The 25,959-nt window shown below is 44.0% G+C and overlaps 1 protein-coding gene across 1 annotated transcript in view; it reads left to right on the top strand.

Annotated features, from left to right (window-relative positions):
• LOC105009234 (protein tyrosine phosphatase non-receptor type 14) overlaps positions 1-25,959 on the top strand; it is a 265,726-nt gene that overhangs the window by 102,189 nt on the left and 137,578 nt on the right. Inside the window, exon 3 of the mRNA XM_029114543.2 lies at positions 20,931-21,106. Within this exon, the coding sequence (XP_028970376.2) occupies positions 20,931-21,106 (176 nt within the window). The remainder of the gene's footprint in view (positions 1-20,930; positions 21,107-25,959) is intronic.

The following is a 25,959-nucleotide window of genomic DNA, read 5'->3' as shown; positions in this document are numbered from 1 at the left end:
TGCGTACTCCGGCGGGATGTTGGCTGGGAGGGCGTCCTCCGGCCTCCCCACCGACGTAGGTCCACACGTGATGGTCAAACAGGTCTTCCGACACTCCGGGGACCATCCCAGGATCTTCCGCTTGCTCCAGGCAATGTTGGGGTTGTGTTTCTGGAAGCACGGGGGACCCAGGATGATAGGGTGAATGGACGACATCATCACCATAAATTCCATTCTCTCTCGATGGCAGACGTTGATGGTGAGAGTGAGCAGGTGGGTCACGTAGGTAATGGAACTGGAGCCCACATAACGGCCATCTAAAGCCTGGATGGGCATCGAGGACCTCAAATGGCACAACGGCGGCCCGAGAGCGGTTACCAGGGAACGGTCGAAGAAGCTCCCTGCAGCAACGGAGTCAATCAGGGCTGTGGCTGTATGAGAGAGAAAGCCACCAGACAACACCACCGAGCAAAAGAAAGGGCCTGCTATATTATGTAAACACAAGGCACCTGCTGTGCCAGCTTGCGCTGTATGGCTACTCACCCCATTCCTGCTCTGTGCTTGAGCCAAGGCAAACCCCTTCTGGAAGTGCCCCTTCTCGCCGAAGAACAGGCACAGACCCCATTTACTCCGTTGTTCTCTCTCCTCTGCGGTGAGCCTCGTGATCCCCAGTTCCATGGACTCCGGCACCCTTAAAGAGGAAGGATGGACACGGCGCGTCAAACGATCACGGTCCCAGAGCTGCCCGTCGATGGCAATGTCAAGGGCAATACAGACGTCCACCGGCATCAAAGTGCTTATGCATGCCAGCTCCATCAATTCCCCATACCCGCTATCCCAAAGCGCCATAACCCATTTGAGGGCACGGCCAGTTAAGAGAATGATTATCGTGATTACCTTCACATAATCAGTATAAGGCTTGTCTCCAAAATACAATTCACATTGGAGAAGGAAACCACGACAACCCTCAGGATTGCCATCCTACTTATCAGCCAAGGCTCCCCGGAGTTCTCTTACCTGGGTGCGGCTAGACTCCACAGGGTCGGCAACGAGAGGCACAGCAGTTTCGGCTTACTTGTTAGGGTATTCCCTCCCAACCATGCTGCCATGTGGGACATCATCTCGCCGAATGCTGTTCCTAATCTGGCAATCTGCCCATCCATGGTGTGGAGCCAATCCTCAAGCTCCGGCGCACGACCCAGGGTTCCAACCCCCTTCCCGTGCCCACCCTAAATCATCTCGACCTGGGTAGTGCAGGGAAAACGAAAAGAAAAACAGAAAACAAACAAACTGATCGGAAAAAAGTGCCTCAATGGGGACAGATTAATCTGTGAAGTGCGAGTGTTGTTAGTGTATAAAAGGAAAGGCAAAAAACTAAAACAAACAATACGGAGAAGCAACAGTTTAGCTTGTCTTTTAATGTGGAAAATGCACCATAGGTCTCAATACAAAACAGACACAATAACCTGTGAAGTGTGGGTCAAAACTAGGAACTCAAATAGACAACATAATGACTAACAAGACACAGGTGTGTGTGAGTGCATGAGGGTTGCATTTGCATTCGTCTCCAGCCAGAAGTTAGTACACCGGCGAGGTGGAGCCGCTGGAGAGGGAGAGAGCATGTATCGCCACGCAGAGCAACCCACACACATTTATTGCATTTAATGCATCGCCACACCAAGCGCTATTCATTATAGGGGGATAATCTCAAAGTTCATGAAAAAGAAAATGAAAACAAGAAAATAATTATATTATAAGGTCCACAAAGCAGCATTTTCCATTTTAATAAACTTTAGATATCATTAGTTAATAAACCCTCTCTGGCAGAGTTTCAGAACTAACAATACCCCAACTGCCATGATTGCAAGTAAAACGTAGAAGGCCGGGACATTCATAGGAATGCACTTCCTTGAAGGTGTGTGAGGTGAAGGCCAATGACAAGCTTTATTTGGGTTCATGTAGACATACACCGAGCACTCTAGAAACAAAATATACATAAGCAACGCAACCATCAGACAAACCCACAGAGTAAAACAATTTGGTATTTATTCGATGGCGAGAGCTGAAGTTTGTATGAACAGTGATGCAGAGTTGGCTACTTTTGACAAGTAAGGTTACATTTGATATTTAATTTAGCTAGTTGGCTAGATAGTCAAGGAAAGTTAAGTGAAAGTGACTAGATTGATGATGACATTGAAAATCATTCAGTGTTGTGTATTTTATTTGTATGAGCGCAGATACTTTTTAGGAAGGTTTCTCTTGCAAAAAGCTAACGTTAGTAAGCTAAGTTATGTGTCCAAACAGACAACAGACCTTGATTCCTTTTGCTGGAAATAATGTTACAACCTGGTGTTCTCTGCAAAAGAAAAACTAGCATGCATGTTTGACCAAAACAAATACATAAGTGACTATTGCAGGGAAGAAGCAATTACATTGCCTTTTAGCTAGATTTTAGCCTTGTGCAAACGGGTCAAAACGCAGATATAATTGTTAGCTAGCACAATTAGTGTTTCATATTCGAAAGCTAGCCATCAACGATTCTCTGAAATATGGCAATGCATCTAAAGCAATGAAATATATCTAAACTATGTGCACATGAGCAACTATGCAATATTGGATATGGGCCGTGCAGGAATCATTAAATTAAATTCAGTCTCCTGATGGGGAGTAATTATGTATAGCAATTGCAGTGGGCAGGAAAGACTTCCTGCAATTATCCTTGTTTACATTGGAGCTGTAGGAGTCTCCAGCTGAATAATACTCTGCTGCCCGACCAGCAGGCCGTGCATTGGATGTGAGGTGTTGTCCATGATGTTAAATAGTTTCTGCACCATTCTCCTCTCCACAACCCACTCAAGGGGCTCCAGAGCAGACCCCAGCACAGAGCCAGCTTTCTTTATGAGCTTGTACACTTTATTGTTGTCACTGGCTCTGATGCCGCTGCCCCAGCATATGGCTGCAAAGAAAATTACACTTTCCACAACAGACTGGTAAAACATATGCAACATCTTGCTGCACACATTAAAGGACCTGAGCTTCCACAGACCAGGAACCACCGGCCTGAGGATACAGATGGAAAGAGGGAGAGATGTTAGTGTATGGTGGAGTCAACTGGAGCTCATATGTAACGTTGTTGAACTTCCAGAGGGCCTTGAACGGGGACCCAGCTTATGACAGGGCAGACGGAGCGGGGGCTCCCTCGTGGACAACCATGCCTTGACCCCCGGATGGAACTCAGGTGCGTCACTCCATACGCGCTTCTGCTCTTTCTGCCTCCTGCAGGCGGACGTGTGCGGCGGACCAGACATTGTTAGACTTCCTGAACCAATCCTCCACTGGATGTCACTGGAACCCTCTACCCATGGGCACAACAGGGGCTGGAAACCGAGGACCACCTAGAAGGGGATGAGACCTGTGGAAGAATGGCGCAGGGAGTTGTGAGCATACTCCACCCAGGGGAGAAAACGGGCCAATTCATCTTGTCTATCGCGGCAGTAAGACCGGAGGAACCTCCCCAGTTCTTGGTTGGTATGCTCCGCCTACCTGTTGCTCTGTGGGTGGTGCCTGGACATGAAGGCCTTTCATACTCAAGATGTGAACTTGGGGCCGTGGTCCAAGACAATGTCCTCCGGAAGGGAGGGAGACAGGATGGGTATGTCCCTAGGCAGATCTGTCCCCTGGTCGTGTAGGCGGAAGAGTGTGTCCGCCCTGATGTTCTTCGTACGTCATCTGTACATCAGGGTGAACTGGAAGCGCTTGAAGAACAGGGTTCATCAGGCCTGGTGGGAGTTGAAGCGCAGCCCTGACAGGCTCTAGGTTCTGGTGGTCTGTCAGGACTGTGAACAGCTCCCGGGCACCCTCAAAGCCAGTGTCTCCACTCCTCCAGTGCCAACTTTACAGCCAGTAGCTCACGGTCACCCGCGTCGTAGTTCCTCTCTGCAGCAGTCAGTTTCCTGGAGAAGTACGCAGAGTGGTGGAGTCTGGGAGGAGTCCCGTACTGCTGGGAGAGGACCACCCCCACCCCGACCTTGGATGCATCCACCTCGATTGTGAAGGGCTTGAGACAACTAGCATTTAATTCTTTGAAATTAAGCGTGTTTATCAAGCAACTGTGCTTTACGCCTGTGTATGGCTATTCATGCTTATATCCTTTGATCGTCGCGAAATGGTTGATAATGTGGTTTATTTTAGCTTGGACTTAGTCAAAAACTTAATTTGAATGGATTTATCTTTGAATAATTTAGGGGTTGTGTAATTTTCATTTTGTACATTGGTAGGGCCTGATAAACAAATGAAAATACTTTAGCCTGTGTTCTTAGAAATAATCGTTCTATGTATTATTTTTTTCCCCATAAGACCTTCAATACAAACACATTCTTGTATTTTTCTAATTCATTAACCATATAAAACAAACAAATTCTGTAATTCAGAATTTGTCATTTGTTTGACTATTCTATATAGTTTGATAACGACCCAGTAGATGAACTGATGCTCTGGCTGGATGCTGATGCTGCGGAGAATGTGTATGCTAATAGGGTCGACTCATATGCTAATGACAAGAAATGGCGTTTGGCAACGGCTGATACTGTTGGTCTGAAAGGCCTGGCGGTTCTAGTGTTAATAAATGTCAGTTTCCCACATAATTTTATTATAATGGCTCGTCAGAGTTCTACCAGACTCTTTGGTCTTTTGGGAGCATTCCTGACTTTGACCCCAATTCATTTCCCCTCTCAGACTTTCAATTTTTTGTCTCTCTGCAACATTTATCCACTTGATACTTTTATAGCTGATACATACATGTTTCTGTGAAACACGCACGGTTTTGCAACTGGGTTAGACTGAAACAGATACATTTAACATAACTAGTGGTTTACCTTCTGTAATGTCAGTTGTGCTTTTGAGATCATCTTTACACTGATCACGAGAAGGTAAACACGATGATCACTCTCTTGACTGGGCATGCCCTTGAATGGGCAACAGCACCATGGGCCAGCGGGTCTGGGGAATTTAGGTAGTTTCCCGGTTTCATCGCTAAGTCCTGGTTAGTATTTTAGCTAAAGGACTAAATGCAAACCCAACAGGGAATTGAACTTGGGTCGCGAAAATGGTAGGCAGAAGCAAACCCGCAAGACCACAGGGCTGCGGAATAGAGAGCGTGCCCGGCGCCTCAAGGCATGGGCATGAGCTCTATAGTTGTAACAAAATGGGGAACCGCTCACATAAGGCCCATACAAAAATACGCCAGCACGCAACAGCGCCAGGTGTAGAAAAAACTTAACGAGAAGTCTCAAGCCGAGTCGAATGGGAACGATCCTGTTAGAACTACATTCAATGGAAAAACAAGAGATAGCCTCCAACACGAGGCAAACCCCTTGTCGCAGGATTGAGGGACAGTGCTCATACCACTCCCCCAACAGAGCTATGCATCCCCACACGCCTCAACTCAATAGATTATGGGGTTAAGGAGCACACTGCAACAGAGAATCCACCCATGTATGGGTTCTAACAACAATTACAGATTGTCACCGGCAGGAGAACCGAGTGATTCAGGGACGTAGATGAAGTAGAAATGAAAAAAAGCCGGCGACCAAAACGCCACGGCGCAAATATCGTCCACTCTAACCCACTGAAAAAGGGCAGCAATCCCCCATCTGGAGTAGGCACTGAGACCCCCGGGAGCCGCGCACCCCGAAGATTCGTAGGCCAATGTAATACAATCGCAAAGCCAGTGAGACAGCCGCTGTGTGGAGAGTGGACAGCCCAGCCGAGAGAATCCGCATAACACAATCAGCTGAGGAGTCAATCTAATATTCTTAGCGCTCAGGGCACGAATGGGGCACAAATGGGGCAGCCTCTCCTCCTCCTCACCCGCGTGGATAGGAGGAAGAAAAGATTGCAGTTCAGTCACCCTTGATTGGTAAGAGCTTGTAATTATCTTAGGCACGAACAACGGGTTCGGACATAACGTAGCACAATACAGATTCTCTCTGATCGACAGGCATTCAGGGTGCACGGAGAGCGCATGCAGATTACTCGCTTAGTGGAGGAGCAAGGCCGTTTCCATAGAGAGCGACTTGAGAGAGCTCTGTTCCAAAGGCTCAAAAGGAGGTGCACAGAGCACTCTGAGCACCCTGTAAAGGACCGTGCAGCGGTCCTGGCCAAAGGGCACAGACGGCGCGTACCCAAAAGGAAACGTCTAATCAGCAGGTGGCTGAAAACAGTGTTTCCAGCAAACCCCTCATGACAAGCTGAGATCGCTGAGGCCTAACCACTAATAGTAGAGGGTGATATCTCCATGTCGAATAGGTACTGTAAAAAGGACAGAATCACTGCGACCGGGCAACATGAGGAAAGAAGATCGCTCACACCAAGTCAAAAACGTGTCACACCTCGTGGAATACAGTTTGGAAGTAGATGAAGCCCTAGTGCCCTGTATAGTGCATACTACTGCAGTAGACAGTCCCCTTCTAATCAGCCTGGCCCGTTCAGGGGCCAGGCCACGAGGGTCCTTAAGAGCAACGGTGTGCGAACGATCGTGTTCCCGGCCTAGGACTGCGCATACTGTCTGAAAGGGACTGTCCACGGGCGGCCCTCCAGCAGTTCAGTCATTTTTGGGTACAAGACCCCTGTCAGGGGCAGGCAACATGCCCCCTATTGCCTACCCCTGACATACGCCTCCCCACCCCATAAAAACCTGAACGAATGTTGTCACTCTCCCCATGGGGACTCCCTGAGAGAGTGAGTCGGGGTCTCTCCAATAGGCCAGTAGGCTGGTCGGCAGGGATAGGAGTTTTTTTGATGAAGCTCAGGGTCTACCCGCTGTCAGGTAGATGATTGGTTTTAATCCAATGTTATTCTTGTCTTTCCAGCTAACGTTTTTCAGCTATGAATCCATTATGTTTTTTATTATTGAGGCAAGAGTGTCATAAGATACACAAAATAAACTTCGCCAACGTCGCCATCGCTGGACTGGTAAGGTTAACAACGTTTTAAAATAAATTACTAAATAAGGTGACCAGTAGAGGTTGCTGTTCAAAAGTTTCAGGCACAGAACCGCCCCGAACAACCATAGAAGCCTGAATATTCCAACGATGCTTTGGAAAAAGCATGTGATCAAACAAGGCTTTGAACGTCATCGATTATGTGGTACTACACCGACGCAAACCTCAGCCCTTTCGCCTGGATTCAAATGGGTTGAAATTTCAAAGTGTCTCAATTGGAGATTTTGGTTTAATCTTCTGACCAACAATTATTTAATTACGTTTGCATCCTTGGTATTACTGAGGCTGTGGAAAAGAAAATATTTACATAATACGAAAATAAATTATAATAATTATAAGTGTGCTGGCACATAAAACTGGATTCAACACTGTGACGGTGATGTCAGATTATTATCTAATCATAGCTACATAGCTATCCAGTATATGGGAAGCACTTGTAAATAACTGGACATGGAGGAAAGCTCTGGTGCCTGTCAGTTGACATCAAACAAAGCTTTGGACATCATTCATCACCTGGTGATCATACATCTGAATGATACAACTCTATGAGAGAAATTCTGGAGTTAAAACATTCACAAAATACGGTAGATAGAATGCTTGATTTAAGATGGGATTCCAAAAATCCGATGAGCAAATATTCCTCATGTAGGAATTGCACAGACAGTGTTGCCTGTGTTATCATTGGGACTCGAACCAGGGTTTGTAAAATAACTGTATATTCACCCACAGCTCTACACATTCAGCCACCGGCCAGGTGATGTACCTAACAAAATTACAAGACATATACCAACAAAAGTGTCGGGCCTACCTTTTTGTCATTGATAATGAATGAATGAACGTTTTGTGAATTCTTGTGAATTTCATTAGTTCTTGACAATTAGTCTGGAGACTAATTTAGTTTCATATGTTTTAAAGCATGGTTGGAAAGTGCAATTGTCTTTAAAAACCCATTAGATGGTTGCGTGACGTCCGAAGCTTCAAACGTCATTAATCACGATATTGTTGCTCGGATACAAACCTTGGCCCTTTTGTTCCAGCAGACTGGGTTGAAATTTAGGAGCCAGCCTCTGAGCCTAGTATTTGCGTGTCCCGTCATTGCTGTTATGACTTGGTGGCTGAGTGGGTTGAGCAACTGTTCGATGCTTTTTGTAGATGGGTTTGTATCTTGCTTAGTGAGGATGTTTTGTTTCCACATGCACATCTGTACATTTCCATGCATTTACACTACTCACCGGAGCGACTGCTGCAATTCTTCTGTTCTGCCGCTGATCTGTTTACCAATACATTGATGGAAGAGAAAGAAGCGGGGCAAACGTCATCATCATCATCATTTTCTTCCACTTATCCGGGGCCAGGTCGCGGGGGCAGCAGTCTAAGCAGAGCTGCCCAGACTTCCCTCTCCCTAGAAAACTTCCTCCAGCTCTTTCGGGAGGGACACCGAGGCGTTCCCAGGCCAGCCGGGAGACATAGCCACCTCAGCTGACCCATCTCGATGTGGAGGAGCAGCGGCTCTACTCTGAGCTCCTCCCAAGTGACTGAGCTTCTCACCCTATCTCTAAGGGATCGCCCAGCCACCCTGCAGAGATTTCGGCCGCCTATATCCCGTATCTTGACCTTTCGGTCATGACCCAAAGCTCATGACCATAGGTGAGAGTAGGAACGTAGATTGACCGGTAAATCGAGAGCCTCGCCTTGCGGCTCAGCTCTTTCTTCACCAAGACAGACCGATACATCGACCGCATTACTGCACAAGCCACCCTTTTCCGACTGAGGACCATAGCCTCGGATTTGGAGGTATTGATTCTCATCCCCACCGCTTCACACTCGGCTGCAAACCGTCCCAGTGCATGCTGAAGGTCCTGGCCTGAAGGGGCCAACACGACAACATCATCCGCAAAGAGCAGAGACACAATCGTGTGGTCCCCAAACCTGATACCCTCAGGCCCCTGGCTGCGCCTAAAAATTCTGTACATAAAAATTACGAACAGAACCGGCGACAAAGGGCAGCCCTGCCGGAGTCCAACATGCACTGGGAACAAGTCTGACTTACTGCCGACAATGCGGACCAAGCTCCTGCTTCGGTCGTACAGGGACCTGACAGCCCTTAGCAAAGGACCCAGGACCCCATATTCCTGAAGCACTCTCCACAGGATGCCGTGAGGGACACAGTCGAATGCCATCTCCAAATCCACAAAACACATGTGGATTGGTTGGGCAAACTCCCATCAACCCTCCAGCACCCCGTAGAGGGTATAGAGATGATCCAGTCTTCCACGGCCCGGACGAAAACCACACTGTTGCTCCTGAATCCGAGGTTCTACTATCTGCCGTATGCTCCTCTCCAGTACCCTGGCTTAGACTTTCCCGGGGAGGCTGAGAAGTGTGATCCCCCTATAGTTGGCAAACGTGCCGGTGTCTTATACAGATCTTGGATGAGATACTTCAATCCGCCGCTCCTGAGTATTCTACTCGCAACTGTACAATCCCTAGACAAAAAAAATGTATGAACCACATGCACAGATTAACTTCCAATGGGACATCACAAACTGTTGTGTGCTAGCGTTCGTGGATCCTAAGGTGCCAGAATTGGGCGTCCCCCTTGCTGGGTTTTCTATCTACTGGCAGGACATAATGTCAGGTAAAAGTAAGGGCAGAGGGGTCTGCATTATGGTTAACTCTCGCTGGGGAACGGATGTTGCAGTGCTATTAACACAGTTCACCAGACCTGGAGTTACTTTCTATAAAGATACGGCCCTTCTATCTTCTGCGGGAATTCAGCTCAGCTATTATCACAGCAGCCCTGCAGGCGACCTACAGTTGTGCTCAAAAGTTTGCATACCTTTGGAGAATTGGTAATATATTTACCATTGGTAAAGAAAACATGAGTGAGCAGGCAAAACACATGTCTTTTATTTCTTATGGGATTCACATTCAACTCAAGGTCATAACAGAATGGCACAATCATAAAACAAATCATTGCTTTATCTTCAAAACATTGCAACAAAGAAAAAAATCAACAGACCCCTGTTCAAAAGTCAGCATACCCTTAGTTTTTAACCTTACATAATCGACATCCGCGTATCCGCGGACAGTGCTCATTTGCATAAATATTTATAAAAATAGAATTGCCATAATCGTCCGATTTCAATGGTATATTATTTGTAGCCACTTTCCGTGTATAATTTGGGTTGTCCGTGTATAATTTGGGTTGTCTGTGTATTGTTTGGGTTGCTATGGGAACTTTTCACCAGGCAACGACATTGACCATGCATCTTAGAAAGGCTAATGTGTAGACAAGAATAGGGATTACAAGGGTGTACATCACTATATATGATGTTTTGAACCATAATACATCGTTTGTATTATAAATATGATATAAAAATAAATATTTAGTCCACATAGTATGGGGGTGTTCTTGAGTTTTTGGGAAGAAGTTGGTAATTTTTCTGAGTTTATAAAATATATAAGTCCAAACGTAACTAGCGATCTAGTTCTGCGTCATTACATGCAAAAAAAAGTGAGATAAGATAATCATCTTTCATTTTATTGTGTTTTATTTCTAGGTAGAAGAACCCAATTTTTTGGGGGTGCCTATATTTTTTACCTTCTATTATTTCATTATTTTCAACCCAATTACAGTGTAATTTGATAGTAAAGGCATGGAAGTATGAGGAAATACCATTGACACAAAACTTCATAATGCTTTCAAAAAAAAGTATTTATGCTGAATGGCAGAAATGTTTTCAGAAAATGTTTTTTTTGCCTTTCAAACAGATGAGTTTTATAAATAGTGACCCAGAAGTCTGTTTTTATCTGTTTTTATTGTAGCCAGAGGGGTTGTTATTACCAGGATTCATGATAATAGGTTGTATCTGTTACAGAAATGAATCTAGGACCCAAAATATCCAAGTAGTGAAATCCGGCCGAAATCAATGTGGCATTGGTGCAGTAAAGGCTTCTTTCTGGCAACTTGACCATGCAGCCACGTGAGAGCTAACAAACTCATTGACTATTTATACACAGACACTAATTGCAATTTAAAAAGCCACAGGTGTGGGAAATTCACATTTAATTGCCATTTTCACCTTTGTGTGTCACCTTGTGTCTGTAACAAGGCCAAACATTCAAGGGTATGTAAACTTTTGATCAGGTTTTTCTGATTTTAAAATGAGCCAAACAACTATGTGGTAATAAATGGCTTCATATGACCATTATGACAACATTTCACATTTTCTGCCAGGGTATGCAAACTTATGAGCCCAACTGTATATGGAGTAATGAATGGACTAGAGGTTGCACACCCTGAGGCAGCTGCTATTGTTCTTGGAGATTTTAATCGAGCAGATATGAGGAACGTTTTACCATATTACCACCAGCACCCGGGGTGATCAGACTGTTGACCATTGTTATTCCCAATTACGAAATGGATACAAACCCGTCCCCCGCCCTACATTCGGTAAAGCAGATCACACATCAATTTTGCTCACAGCAGCACAGGAACTTGCATTATCCATCATCAGCAAATTGTTACCTTTACACAGTTATTCCTCTGATAGATACCAGAACTTGCATTACAGAAATCCTTTAACAATTGGTAAAATATAGAAACATTTAAATATGGTAAAAAAGAAAGAAAACAACTGAATAAAACATACTAAGAAAATTGAAATAGAGTAAAAACTAAATAAAACATAGCTGGTAGATTCTGTAGTATATTCCATGAGGCTGTAAGGCCAAACAGTGTGTTTAAGTTTTAGTGCTCAGTCATAGACGCGTGAAAAGAGAAGTGTTTTTAACCTGGATTTAAAAATGAATACATTTGGGACACGTCAAAGATCTTCTGGTAGTTTATTCCAGAAGTGTGCAGCATAACTGCTGAATGCAGCTTTGCCATGTTTAGTTTGGACTCTGGGCTCTACTAGCTGACTGGAGTTTGTGGATCTAAGAACCCTGCTCACTTTACACTCTTCAAACATATCAGAAATGTATTTGGGGCCAAAACCATTAAGTCAACTTATATGCACATATATGTAGAGGATTTCTCAACGTATATATTTACATACACTCACCTAAAGGATTATTAGGAACACCATACTAATACTGTGTTTGACCCCCTTTCGCCTTCAGAACTGCCTTAATTCTACGTGGCAGTGATTCAACAAGGTGCTGAAAGCATTCTTTAGAAATGTTGGCCCATATTGATAGGATAGCATCTTGCAGTTGATGGAGATTTGTGGGATGCACATCAAGGGCACGAAGCTCCCGTTCCACCACATCCCAAAGATGCTCTATTGGGTTGAGATCTGGTGACTGTGGGGGCCATTTCAGTACAGTGAACTCCATTGTCATGTTCAAGAAACCAATTTGAAATGATTCGAGCTTTGTGACATGGTGCATTATCCTGCTGGATGTAGCCATCAGAGGATGGGTACATGGTGGTCATAAAGGGATGGACAATGGTCAGAAACAATGCTCAGGTAGGCCGTGGCATTTAAACCATGCCCAATTGGCACTAAGGGGCCTAAAGTGTGCCAAGAAAACATCCCCCACACCATTACACCACCAGCACCAGCCTGCACAGTGGTAACAAGGCATGATGGATGCATGTTCTCATTCTGTTTACGCCAAATTCTGACTCTACCATCTGAATGTCTCAACAGAAATCGAGACCCATCAGACCAGGCAACATTCTTCCAGTCTTCAACTGTCCAATTTTGGTGAGCTTGTGCAAATTGTAGCCTCTTTTTCCTATTTGTAGTGGAGATGAGTGGTACCCGGTGGGGTCTTCTGCTGTTGTAGCCCATCCGCCTCAAGGTTGTGCGTGTTGTGGCTTCACAAATGCTTTGCTGCATACCTCGGTTGTAATGAGTGGTTATTTCAGTCAAAGTTGCTCTTCTATCAGCTTGAATCAGTCGGCCCATTCTCCTCTGACCTCTAGCATCAACAAGGCATTTTCGCCCACAGGACTGCCGCATACTGGATGTTTTTCCCTTTTCACACCATTCTTTGTAAACCCTAGAAATGGTTGTGCGTGAAAATCCCAGTAACTGAGCAGATTGTGAAATACTCAGATCAGCCCGCCTGGCACCAACAACCATGCCACGTTCAAAATTGCTTAAATCACCTTTCTATCCCATTCTGACATTCAGTTTGGAGTTCAGGAGATTGTCTTGACCAGGACCACACCCCTAAATGCATTGAAGCAACTGCCATGTGATTGGTTGATTAGATAATTGCATTAATGAGAAATTGAGCAGGTGTTCCTAATAATCCTTTACGTGAGTGTATGTGCCCTGAATATGTTCATGAAATATATAACTTGCGCTTCTCACAATATCATAATACAATCCATGTCATATATTTAAGCGTTGAATAGTGTTAAAATAATGAAATGAATGAATATGCAGTACTTTAAGCATTTCTCTTCAATTAACCTTCAATTACTGTGAAAAGACAATTATTATCTTTTACTAACAACATCCGATTTGTAAATTGTACAGTATGTATTTACAATAATTTCTGTTGAATACATTGTAAATGCAAGTGAAGAAACAACTGGTTAGAGTCAGTCACCTTCATTTAATAAGGACATATGCAACTTCCACTGTGTAACAATATAATGATAAATGTTTAGTAAATACACCAAAGTTTTGACTTTAGTCACTGTCAAGCAGCATATAGCACCTTTTTCAGTATCAGTATAATTAACTACTTTGTACTCCAAGTTTACATAAAAAAAAAGACTCATTATGAAAACGGACCATTGGCTCAATGTCAGCATGCCAATTGCATGCTCCTTCAAAACTTACGACTGTGGCATTGTGCTGTGTGATGGAACTGCACATTTCTGAGTGGCCATTTATTGTGATATGCCACACCTGTGAGGTGGATGGATTATCTCTGCAAAGGAGAAGTGCTCACTAACACAGATTTAGACAGATTTGTGAACAATATTTGAGAGAAATAGGCCTTCCGTGTACATAGAGAAAAGAAAGTCTTAGATCTTTGAGTTCAGCTCATGATAAATAGGGGCAAAAACAAAAGTGTTGCCTTCATAATTTTGTTCAATGTACAATGGTAAGGGGTAAGCACAGTATGTTGAGTAGTGTAAAAATTCTACAAAAATCTTTTTTTTCTCAATTTCTTGGATACAAAATAAGCAAAGCAGTAAATAATTAAACAAAACTGAATAACATTTTGGGGAAACTTGGTAAAACACTTAAAGGCACCATAATGTTCATGTAAAATCATTTTCCATATTTTTCCTGGCAAGCTACATAGGTCCTACAACGCCATATCAAAATACGAAATTATTTATACAAACACTTTAAACAATTGCAAATGTTAACTAAATTAATATATGTATCTCTTGCACACACTTCCTACAGCTGAGCTTATGTACAATAGCTCCAGGTTCTCTGTCGATAATGGCTGATACCCTGGATGTGACCCCACTGTCCAAAGGTGCCCCAAGAAGATTTTAATAAAACACTGAAAATAAAAACATTGGCAATTGGCAAAAAAATATATTTTCAATGCACACATGTATGTAATAATCCTTGTATGGGCTGTTTCCTCCGGTGCACATGTACTGCTACAGTATGGTTTTGAATCCAGCCCATCTTTCATTGTGTGCGGTGTGCTGGTGAAAGCCCCGCTCCCTTCTGCGAGATTACTCTGCCCAGAAAGGAGACCTGTGTTCTTACCAACTGTAGCTTTTCTTTCGACACCTTGAACCATTTCTCAGCCAGTCTGGTGAGGACTGTCATTGTGGCATGGATGCAGGTGGCCGCCATCGGGTCGCCAGCAGCAGATCGTCTACGTATTGGAACAAAGTTACCCCTGTCGGCAGCGAGCATCCTTGCAGTGCTTCTCTCAGTACCTGGTTGAATATGCCAGGGGAAAGTGCAAACCCCTGTGGTAGTCTCGTGTATCACCATTGTCGACCCCTATGTGTGAAAGAGAAGATGTCACAAAGTTAATCTGTTAGTGGGAGAAAGAAAAAAGCATTAGCCAGGTCAATGCAGGTGAATCATTTTTGATCAGGGGTCAAATTAGTGAGTGCTACATACGGGTTAGGTACCAGTATGGTGGGTGTGAGTAAAATGTTGTTAATGGCTCTGAGATCATGGGCCATACGGTATTTCCCTGTCCCTTTCTACGCAGAACACGACTCGTTCAATGCCACAAGCCGTTCAATGTCACATCTAACCCTTCCTCCGCCTCTGGTTTGTGTGGGTATTGGGGCAGCCATATGGGCTCTCCCGGTGGGAGGTGGCTGGTGGGCAATCGGTGAGCCCCACGTCAGTGAGGCCCTTGGACCACAGTGAGTCCGGCAACTCATTGAGTCTTGCCGTGGCTGCAGGGTGATCCATCTTTTCCCTCCCATGATCCCGAGTTATCTCCCTTCGCTCTAAATATACCCAATCGGTCCCTGGTGCCTCTAACCGATATGTCTTACAGCTGGGTGAGTACCATACGTTTGACGCCTGAGTGGGTGTCCAATCAGTGCATTCGACCGCCCTTTTAACCATGGGTCCCAGGTCTTTCGCTTGGTATTTAGGATGCAGGGCCAGTGACACATGCGGGACAGACTCCTCCGCCATCATGTACCACAGTTCCTGCTCGTCAGTCAACTGTACATCTGCCGCTACCCCTTCAGGGCCTACATATATGAATTTAGACCCGACCTGCCACGTGTCCCCACACACTGCATCCCTAAACCCCTCTCTATACACCTCGTCACCCTGCCGATCACATGAGGGGGATCTGGCGGAGGAAAGTACGGCTCGAGGAGGGAGAGCCACGGCCTCCACTTGAAGTGACAAAATGCCCTGTCTGTCCGGCTTTTCCGGTATCAATAGTCCCCAGTATATCTCCGCTATTTCACCTTTCACCGGTTGTACCAGGTAGTGCCCTTTGCGTGTGGTCTCAGATCCGCACACTGCCGACATCCAGTCCGGTAACGTGACAGTTAGTCCGTCTGGAGAACATAAAATTGTAGCCCCCAGTTTTATTAGTAAGTCTCTTCCTTTATTAGTAAGTCTCCCAGTTCACTGGTGTGTTTACCGATACCACATACGGATGGCTGAGGGCCTGTTTGCCCAGTATCGTTTTAAGGGGAAACGTCACTGGCAAAGTCTGTCCCACCCCTTCAAACCCCACAACCTCCACTGTCCTGGAGGATAATAGTCCTGTGGTGGGAGGGGCGGTGATGGTGGAAAAAGTGGCACCTGTGTCGACCAGAAAGGGGAAGTCCCTCCCGTCGACATTCAGGGACAGCATTGGGTCTGCCTTTCGCACTCTGTCCCCTCCCATCCCTGTGGACCGTCAGTCCTGGTCCCACCCTCCCTCATAAAAGAGCTGGTACTGGCCAGGTGCACTAGGTGGTGGGACAGCGTGTGGGTTGGGAACTGGAGCTGCCCCTGGATTTGGGTATCCTCTGCCTCTTTCGGCGTTCTGTGGGCACTCCCTTGACCAGTGGTTTGGGTCCCCACACGTAAAACAGGCACCGTATGGGACTTGGGCTCCTGGGGCCCCACAGCCTCTACCCTGCCCCCTCCCCCTACCGTAACCTCCCCTCAGAGTCCCTGGTCGATAGGGCGCGGTGAATGCCCCCCGGCCACCATGAGGTTGGGGTGCCCATGGGGGAACAGGGTATAAATCGGGTGTGTCAGGTTCTCCCGAGCCTAGGGCTGCCATCTGTCTATATCTCTTTCACCCTTCATTTACTTTCGCTTTGGCCTCTCCCAGCTGTAAGCGCAGCAGTTTCTCTTTCAGTTCCTCTATCTGTTTCTTTTTCTCTGTCTCCTCATCTTTAGCCCTCTGTAAATGATGCACTACATGTCTTTCCCATATGTGTGATTCACTCCCCGGCAAGTCAGGATCTTTTATTTTCTCTGGAAGTCCCTCTAACACCGCCCTTCTAAACCACTCCTGCTGCAGACCTCCCTTCCCCGGATGGTGCCCTGTGTGTTTGGCCCATGTTTCTTTATATGCTTCTAGATACTGTCTAGGGTGTTGGTCTTTTTCCCAAGGTAACTTGGGTACCAGGGTCCCAGCCGGCAAGGGGAATCTTTCCCTCAATGCTGCGGCTATGCGTCCGACCACCTGACCGAAAGGGGTGTCGTCAGGGTTCCGCTTAGTATCTCATTCATAGCCTGGGTGGACATGGCTCAGGTGGCTACTGCCCTCCAGTCCCCCAATGCCAACATTTGACCGGCTGTAAGTTTGTCAAATTGTGCCAACCATAGTCCACCTCCCTCTCCCATCGGGGGTAATTTATCTACCAGCGCCTGTACATCTCCCAGCCCCAGTGGTTTATACCGTGATTCGCCGCCTCCCACTCTAAAGAGAGGCAGCTGAAACCCAGCGCCTCTACCTTACCCTTTTTCTGCTTGTAATCACGTATACATTTTAGTCTTTTGAGCCGATTGTACTGCGTCATGGTGTAGTTTTTGTTCTGGTGGGGGCGAGCGCGGCAGAGGTTTTACATCTACGTCTCCCTTCCCCCAGTCTCTACTACTGTCTGAGTCAGTGTCTTCGTCTGAGTCAGTCCATCTCCCTACTGCTTTCCCCATGAGTACCACATGTCCCTTGTGTGAATTTCCCATTTTCTTCTTGTTTTTAGTCTTTCTCGCTGTGTCACACCCATCAGACCCCGACCCCATGTCCTCGCCTAACCAGCCTTTGCCACTGCCTGACTTCTACTTCCTGGCGCCTTTCACATCATTCTGTTTTTTCTCTCCTAGTTTCTTCACTTTCTTACTCCTCTCCTCATACCTCCCGTACTCTCGCTCTGCCCTTGCCTTAAACGGTTTCACTTCCTCCTCAGTGTCTGTCTCGCTCTCTGACTTTGTGGTTCTACTTAACTTAGCTACCGGCTCGCTCTTCTCCTCTGCGTCTAGGCACAACGTTCCCTCCTACATTGGCGGTGCAGTAGGTGACACCAAGTTGTTCTCATACGGCGGGGGGTCTCTCTCTCTCTCTCCTTCCTATCCTCCACATCCTGTGTTCTAAGCTTCCCCTCCTTCTTCTCTTTATTAAGATGACCTACTCCCTGACACCACACTGCCAATTCACACCACTCCTTTCTGTTTCTTTCCCATGCCTTCTCCTCATCTCTATATTTTCCTCTCTTGACCAAACTTGCTGTTTCCTTCTTCTCCCTTACCCTGTCTCGATTCTTGGTACACTCCTTTTCTTTATCCCACAAAACTACATGCAATGGTCTCCTTTCATCCATCCTTAAACCTGCCTCTCTTACCACCTGTCGCAATTTTTCCTCTATCTGTCCCTTTTCTTTCTGAGTTGGGTCCATCCTGCCTACGGCTGTCAGTACATTTGCCACCTGTATCCCCAATTTCTTCTATACCCCGGTACCTGGACCCCACCCATTATCGTCATATTCTCTCTCAAACTCCCCGTCCATTTTTCCCTGCCTTAGAATTACTTATTTTACTATGAGTACCAGACTCATATAAGATTCAAATGATTTGTGGGTCCCTGACCCTATCCTTATCTATGGGTCCCCGACCCAGTACTTATCTAGGGGGTTCCAAACCCCCGGGCCACGAACCCAGTACCCTTATACAGGACCCGGGCCTCTAACCCAGCCGATCGTGAGCTTTTAACTCACAATAAATATTTCGAGGTGCCCCTAAGTCCTCGGCCCTTTAGCCCGACTGGTTGCCGAGACTCTAACTCGCAACCTACCGCCTCCCCGTTGAGAGGGGTGGGGGGTAGTCAACCCCGGAATGATTAACGGGCCTCTAACCCGACTGACAGTGAGACTCTAACTCACAAATAGCTGCCCTGACCTCCTGAATTTAAACCAGTATCCCAATACGATCTCCACAGGTTCACAATTTAGTTCACAGCCAATAAGAAGATTTAGATATAACAGGCTCTGCTTACCTTTGTGATGCGCCGGCGGTGGAACCTGTGAATCCCGTGTAGGTTAACTGGACCGGATCGAATTCCTTCTCCTTTATTCAATTATTCGCCGCACAATGTCCGAAGATCAGCTGTCACACAAGTATTATTTATACTACCAATACGCCTAAAAAGCGGGGGGTTTGAGGTAGCCAAACATGTGTGCCATTGGTCCAGTTCATGTTCTTTACCTTATATGTGTATGTGCATCTAGCCCTTTATGGTTTCTGTCTTGTCTATTCTTAATTCCCCCCTGCCCAGACTATGTGTGTGTGTTGTTAATCTGTCCCCCTCTATTTCCTGTTAGTCTGACACACAAGCTTAGTCTACTCTTCCACCCCAGCAACAGCCTAAATAAGATTTCCTGTTTTCTACTTGCAACTTTCAGTTTCAGCCTATGCTACACACATTCAACATTTTGCTTCAATGCTCACAACAGTTTAACAGCTTATACATTCAGTGTATCCACAATTGCCATCAAATAAATCATAGAAATGCCCCAAAAGACATAAACAATGTTTACAATACACCACTTACACATTGTAAGAATCTGTCAATTGCAAGCATCCACCTAATTAGTTGGCAGATTTAGTTGGTGTTGTGTGTTTAACAGAGACAGGACTGTGTGTGTGTTTATCCATGTGTATTTCTGCCACGTGCCTCTGTGTATGTCCTTTGCTCCCTCACTTCCGAGTGGCCTTTGTCCTTCTCTAACTAAGTGTAGCACCCTTTTGTCCTTCTTTTCGAGGAGGAAAAAGACATACCAGTCCTGATTTTTACCCCTCATTGTCTGTCAGTGCTCAACTGCCAAACATATTGGCTGGTTTGAAGACTGATCTGGTGTTTGTCTTACTGTGGTAGATTTTAGCTCCCTCCTTTTTACATTGGTCTGTTTCACACTGTTTTCATATGTGTCTATGCCCAATGTTTTTATCCTCTCTCGTTTTCTCTTACTAATTTGTTTACTCGCTTCTTTTTTGCCCTGTTCTCCTTTCCTCCCTCTCCTCCTCTTTTTCCCCTCCCTCTCCTCATCCTGTGTGACTATTCTGGCCTGTAGGGTTTTCCTCATTGCAGGTCAGTTCAGTGTTAACAATGCTTTTTACCTTTTTAAACCCGTTTAATATACATTTGGAATGGGTTTGCAGTATTTATTGTGTGTTTGTTGAATTCACATTTATATGAGTATGTGTATGCCTGTGTGTACAAAGAAACAGTGGTAGTAATACATACACAATATTATGATATTTCCCAGGCATCAGTGATGTCATAAATACAAGGTACAACTACAGCCCCGCTTTGGCCTCTGTCTAACGCCTGCTCTCTTACTCCTGATCCAAACACTACACCTGCATGCCATGATAGGCTACAAAAAAAGACACCTTCCTTCTCTCCTCACTACTGACGAAAATGTTTCTGTCTCCACAAACCCCTCCAGACAGCTCCAAGAGGATGTGATTGATGGCTGTCTGGCAATGTGTGTGCATGTGTATGTGTGAATGTATGGGTCTGCAAATGGATGTGTGGAATGGAAATTAATTGAAATTAGGTTTTAATCATTGGCTTTGTGGAAATGATTGGTGTGTGTGCACATTTATACTTAGCAGAGAATGTTTCTAATGAGTGTGTGTGCATGTGTTGGGAATCTATAGGTGGGCATCACCTTGAGCAAAAGACCAAGGCAAGAATTCCAGGTTACATACACACACTACACACTCCACGCTTACAATTATTGTGAGGTGAGGTTGCACTGATGTACAAAGCAAGTAATTGACTTTGCACCTGGGCACACACTCTCACACAAAGACATACCAACACATTTTTTATTTTATGTTATTAGATGAGCAGCACAGTAAATGCTGTTGATTTGGGCCATTCTATTTATTGTCCAATTTTAGTTTTGTTCGCATCTTAGTGAAAACCAGCCCTTATTTTAAATTGAGTGATATGTAATATTTGTCATATACAGCCTAATCATTAATATCTCAATCTCTGTCTCTCCCCCCTCTCTCCTACCAGATCCAATATTTCGGCCTCTGGTTCCAGGCGAAGGCCCAGCTTCAGATCCAGCGCTGGGTAGAGCTTGAGAAGCCTCTAAAAAAACAGCTGGATAAGTTTGGCAATGAGCCTCTGCTCTTTTTCGGGGTAATGTTCTACGTCCCCAATGTGTCCAGGCTGGAGCAGGAGGTGACCAGGTAAAACACACTACAGCTGAAAAGTGTAAGGCACACTCGATAAGAGTGTCTCCTAATTACTAAAATATAATTTATCAGAGAAAAATTTACACTTTCAGTCCCTTCATCTTATGTTGACGGTTTGGCAACTGTCAAAACACATTGTTACAATTATTACCAACAGCAGTGAATCCATGTGCAGTGGAAAATGTGGAACAACATTAAGTAGCCTATTTCCCAGATAAGCGTTGTACTAGTGAACAGTAATTTCATCCAGCTTTATGTAGTGTGGTTGTAGTGGTAGCTTCAAGCTACTGTTACTGCCTTTTGTACAACCCCATTTCCAAAGGTTTGGATGCTGCCTAAAATGCAAATAAAAAGGCAGGCCAGTTTAGCACCTGGACTCTTACTATGGTGCCATGCTGTTGTAATATGTGCAGAATGTGGCTTGGCATTGTCTTGCCAAGTAAGCAAGGCCTTCCCTGAAAAAGACGTCTGGATGGCAGCATATGTAGCTCCAAAACCTGTACATATTGTTCAGCATTATTGGTGCCATCACAGATGTGCAAGTGTTGCATATATTCTATGTTATAATAACTATGGGACCAGAAGGGTAAGGTTAGACTACTGGAGCACAGAGATACTCAAGACAATGGTGCTTTAGTTGAAAGAAAGCATTACAAAAAAAAAGAATTGCATTACAAAACACATTAAGTTTTCTAGTTAAACATTCAGTTTTCAAGTTAAGTGTTCCTAAAAAGAAAACATTCATAACATCAAAATCCATGTATAACATATACCCTGAATGACCTATTACAATACAATATCAATTCAAATGAGCTGATAAAACCTTGGTGTGTGCAGTCCAGGTATATAGAAAAGTTTACTACTGCACAGTGGGGTGCAGGAATGAATGTGTTAGCAAAACTGTCCTACCACACCAAGGGATGCAGTATGTGGATGAATAACTCAAAACTCTTCCAGACATCTAGGATAAAGGCTCGCCATGAATTCTGTGTGGAACACTCTTTACAAGACAAAATAAAAATAACAAAAATAAAACCCTACCAGTCGACAGAGAGTCAGAGAAATATCATGAGTATCAATTACATCAAGTCATTAAATCCACCCATTATTTGAGTAAACAATAGCATTACAATATCTAATGTAAAACTGCATGTATTTTTTTTCCACCACCAATTTACAGTGTACACAATTCAAAATATATAAACAATATACAGCATTGTAATTAAAACCATAATGAACACATTTCCCAACCGATTCCGTGTAGACAACAGGACACGCACGTAATGGCAGCGTCCAGCTCCACCACGAGGTCTCCACAGCTAGCTAACGAAATAAAATGAACCCAATAAATATATGTAAGACAGAAAAATAATGAATACAACTGGGACACTTAAATATTTTACTTAATTCACATTGTAGGTGTTTTACCTTGTCGAATTTAAATGAGGGAAAACAAAAGAAGGAAAAAAATGTATTCAAATCCTGACAATAAACTGCAGGATTTCTCTGCAACAGTTTTCTTCTTTATCAGTCACACTAGTCATCAGTCAGTTAATAGCTACGCTGCTATCCTTCTCACTCTGTTCTCTGCTCTGACGAACAAAATAAAATAAATGACGGTCCTACTATTCTACCCAGCACCTAATTGGCTGAACTGACACATCAATCACTCCGTTTGCTCACTTTAACTGGAATTTCCAAACCACCCACATACATTCACATACAATAGATATATTTTCCTCTTCAGTCGGGAGGTGTCCCTGATTCCCAACAATAATTTAAAGTTTTGATTTGTCAGACCACACGACAGTTTTCCATTTTGCCTCAGTCCATCTAAGCGAGCTTTGGCCCAGAGAAGGCAGCTGTGTTTCTGGATCTTGTTTATAAATTGTTTTCAATTGCATTTGTGGATGCAGCAACGTTCTGTGTTCACAGACAATTGTTTTTGAATTGTTCCTGAGCCCATGTAGCAGATGTCCACTACAGAATCATGTCTGTTATTATTGGCAGTGCCGTCTGAGGGCCCAAATATCACAGCCATCCAATATTGGTTTTGGGCCTTGTCCTGTGCGTTCAGAGATTTCTCAGGATTCTTTGAATATTTTAATGATACTATGTACCGTAGATGATGTGATCCCCAAACTCTTTTGCGTTGAGAAATGTTATTTTAAATTGTTGCACTATTTGCCAGTGCAGTCTTTCACAGTGTGGTGAACCCCTCCCCATCTTTGCTTCTGAAAGACTCATTCTCTCTGGGATGCTCTTTTTGGTGAACCGCGTAAGCTCTAAGAAGAGCGAATGTCTCTTACTGAGTGAGTGAGTGACTGACTACCCCTTGTTAAATACCGTAGTGGTTAGAGAAGCAGACATGTGAACTATTGGTCCCGAGTTCGTATCTCCTCACAGGCAAAACGATGTACGCGTTATGAATTATTCCATATAGACGAAAACTTTGCTGGCTAAAACCATTAACATTTACATTATACACTCACCTAAAGGATTATTAGGAACACCTGTTCAATAATCCTTCTCATTAATGCAATTATCTAATCAACCAATCACATGGCAGTTGCTTCAATGCATTTAGGGATGTGGTCCTGGTCAAGACAATCTCCTGAACTCCAAACTGAATGTCAGAATGGGAAAGAAAAGTGATTTAAGCAATTTTGAGCGTGGCATGGTTGTTGGTGCCAGACGGGCCGGTCTGAGTATTTCACAATCTGCTCAGTTACTGGGATTTTCACGCACAACCATTTCTAGGGTTTACAAAGAATGGTGTGAAAAACATTGGTTTCTTGAACATGACAATAAGTTCACTGTACTGAAATGGCCCCCACAGTCACCAGATCTCAACCCAATAGAGCATCTTTGGGATGTGGTGGAATAGGAGCTTTGTGCCCTGGATGTGCATCCCACAAATCTCCATCAACTGCAAGATGCTATCCTATCAATATGGGCCAACATTTCTAAAGAATGCTTTCAGCATGAGTGTAGTAAGCCTGAAATAAAACAGTTTACAGATTTTTGAAGTACGCATCCGTGCATGCGTTTTGGATCAGGATAGACAAACACATTCACTGGCTTAACAACGTAGTAAAGTTATAGTAAGCCTTAATTTAAACTGTATATGGTTATATTGCAACTGTTTCTGGCATGGAATAGTTCATCTTCAGTCTCACTAGCAATTGCTCAATTCTTATGATTTTTCTTATGAAGTTAGTTAATACTAGTAAGCCTATTACTGGCTAATAAACTGTTAAAATGGCCAGTGGCAAAAGCAATACAGTTCATAGACTCTAGGGTGGAGGTAAACTTAGTAAGAAATGTTAGACAGTTTTACACAATCCTCAATGGAGTCTAGCAACTGCTGAAACTTGTAATGTTGTGGTGTAATGGTTACAGACCGTGCCTCTCATATGGAAGACTTAAGTTCGAATCTAAGACATTTCTTAATTATTTCTGGTAGATTCCACGATTATCTCGTCTTTTCACTTGATGAAAAAGTGAATCATCGCCTTTATTGATAGTTACTGTATAAATGTCATTCACGAATTAAAGAAAAATTTACTTTGTTTTGCCATGAAAGAAAAAAATACCTTCTTATGCCATGAAATGAAATACCTTTGGCAGACTCAGTAGCAATTGCTCAATTCTTATAACCATTCCAGTAAGTTAGTATATACCGGTAAAGCATATTACTGGCTAATACGCTGTTAAAAAGGCCAGTGGCAAACGGCATACATAGACGCTTTTTGTGGTGGAGGTAAACTTAGTAAGAAACATTAGTCAGTTTAACTGTATCAATGTCATTCACGAATGGCCAATTACCAATTAAAACGGCAGGTGGCAAAAGAGGATTTGTTCAGGATATACAGATGCCCAGTGTCAGTATAGACGAGAGGCTATACTGACAGCCAGCAAATGTACAGCTCCATGGTGTAGTGGTTAACGACACAGCCTTTCACGTGGGCGACACGGGTTCGAATGTTATACCCAATGGTTTCTTATTATACCCAATCATGATACTAACCTGTAACACTAACCTAATTACCTAATTACAAATTACTAAACAAATAATGATAAGATGTTCCACAAGGTTTTGCAACTTTTCCATTCTTTTGTTGCCCTTGTCCCACTTTTTCTTTTAAATGTGTTGTTGGCATCAAATTCAAAGAGGGCACATATTTTTCAAGAAACAATAACATTTCTCAGTTTCAACATTTAATTTGTTGTCTTTGTACTATTTTCTATTGAATATAGGGTTCAAATGCACATCATTGCATTCTGTTTTTCTTTACATTTTACACTGCATCGAAAATAGCTGAAAGATTTATTAAGTGTTTGAAATAAGAAATAAACACTATATAAAATGTGACAAAAAATGTTGTGCTGAAAGATACATTTTCTTATAAGAGGTCTAACCTCCAAAGGAGCACGCATTTTCAGATGACTTTGCCACATGCTGTGAAAGAACTTCAATCTATTTCCATTTGAACCTCAATTAAGTGAATATTAAATAATATAAATCAAATGCAGACAACTTTTTGGGTCTTCCACTGCATTTTCTGTCTTCATATTGCCCAGTTTATTGAAAAACATTGTGAATTTTCTTCTAGCTGTCTACAAGTAATCAATGTTTGGTAGCCCGACAATCTGCCTCAATGATCCTATCCACCTACAGATCATCTCTGGAGAGCTTTTCCTACTTCCCTCATAGACTCATTGCTGACCACTGGATGCATCTGACTTTTGACAATGTGAACAAACAGATGCTCCTCTCTAGCCTCTCTGGGCTGGGTGTCTACATTCTAATTGCTTACAATTCACCTCTATTCACCAGGAATGCC

The sequence above is a fragment of the Esox lucius genome, chromosome 18 (genome assembly GCF_011004845.1).
Source record: "Esox lucius isolate fEsoLuc1 chromosome 18, fEsoLuc1.pri, whole genome shotgun sequence".
Taxonomy (NCBI): domain Eukaryota; kingdom Metazoa; phylum Chordata; class Actinopteri; order Esociformes; family Esocidae; genus Esox; species Esox lucius.
Note: the sequence above shows the minus strand (reverse complement) of the source record. Positions and strands in the feature narration are given on the sequence as shown.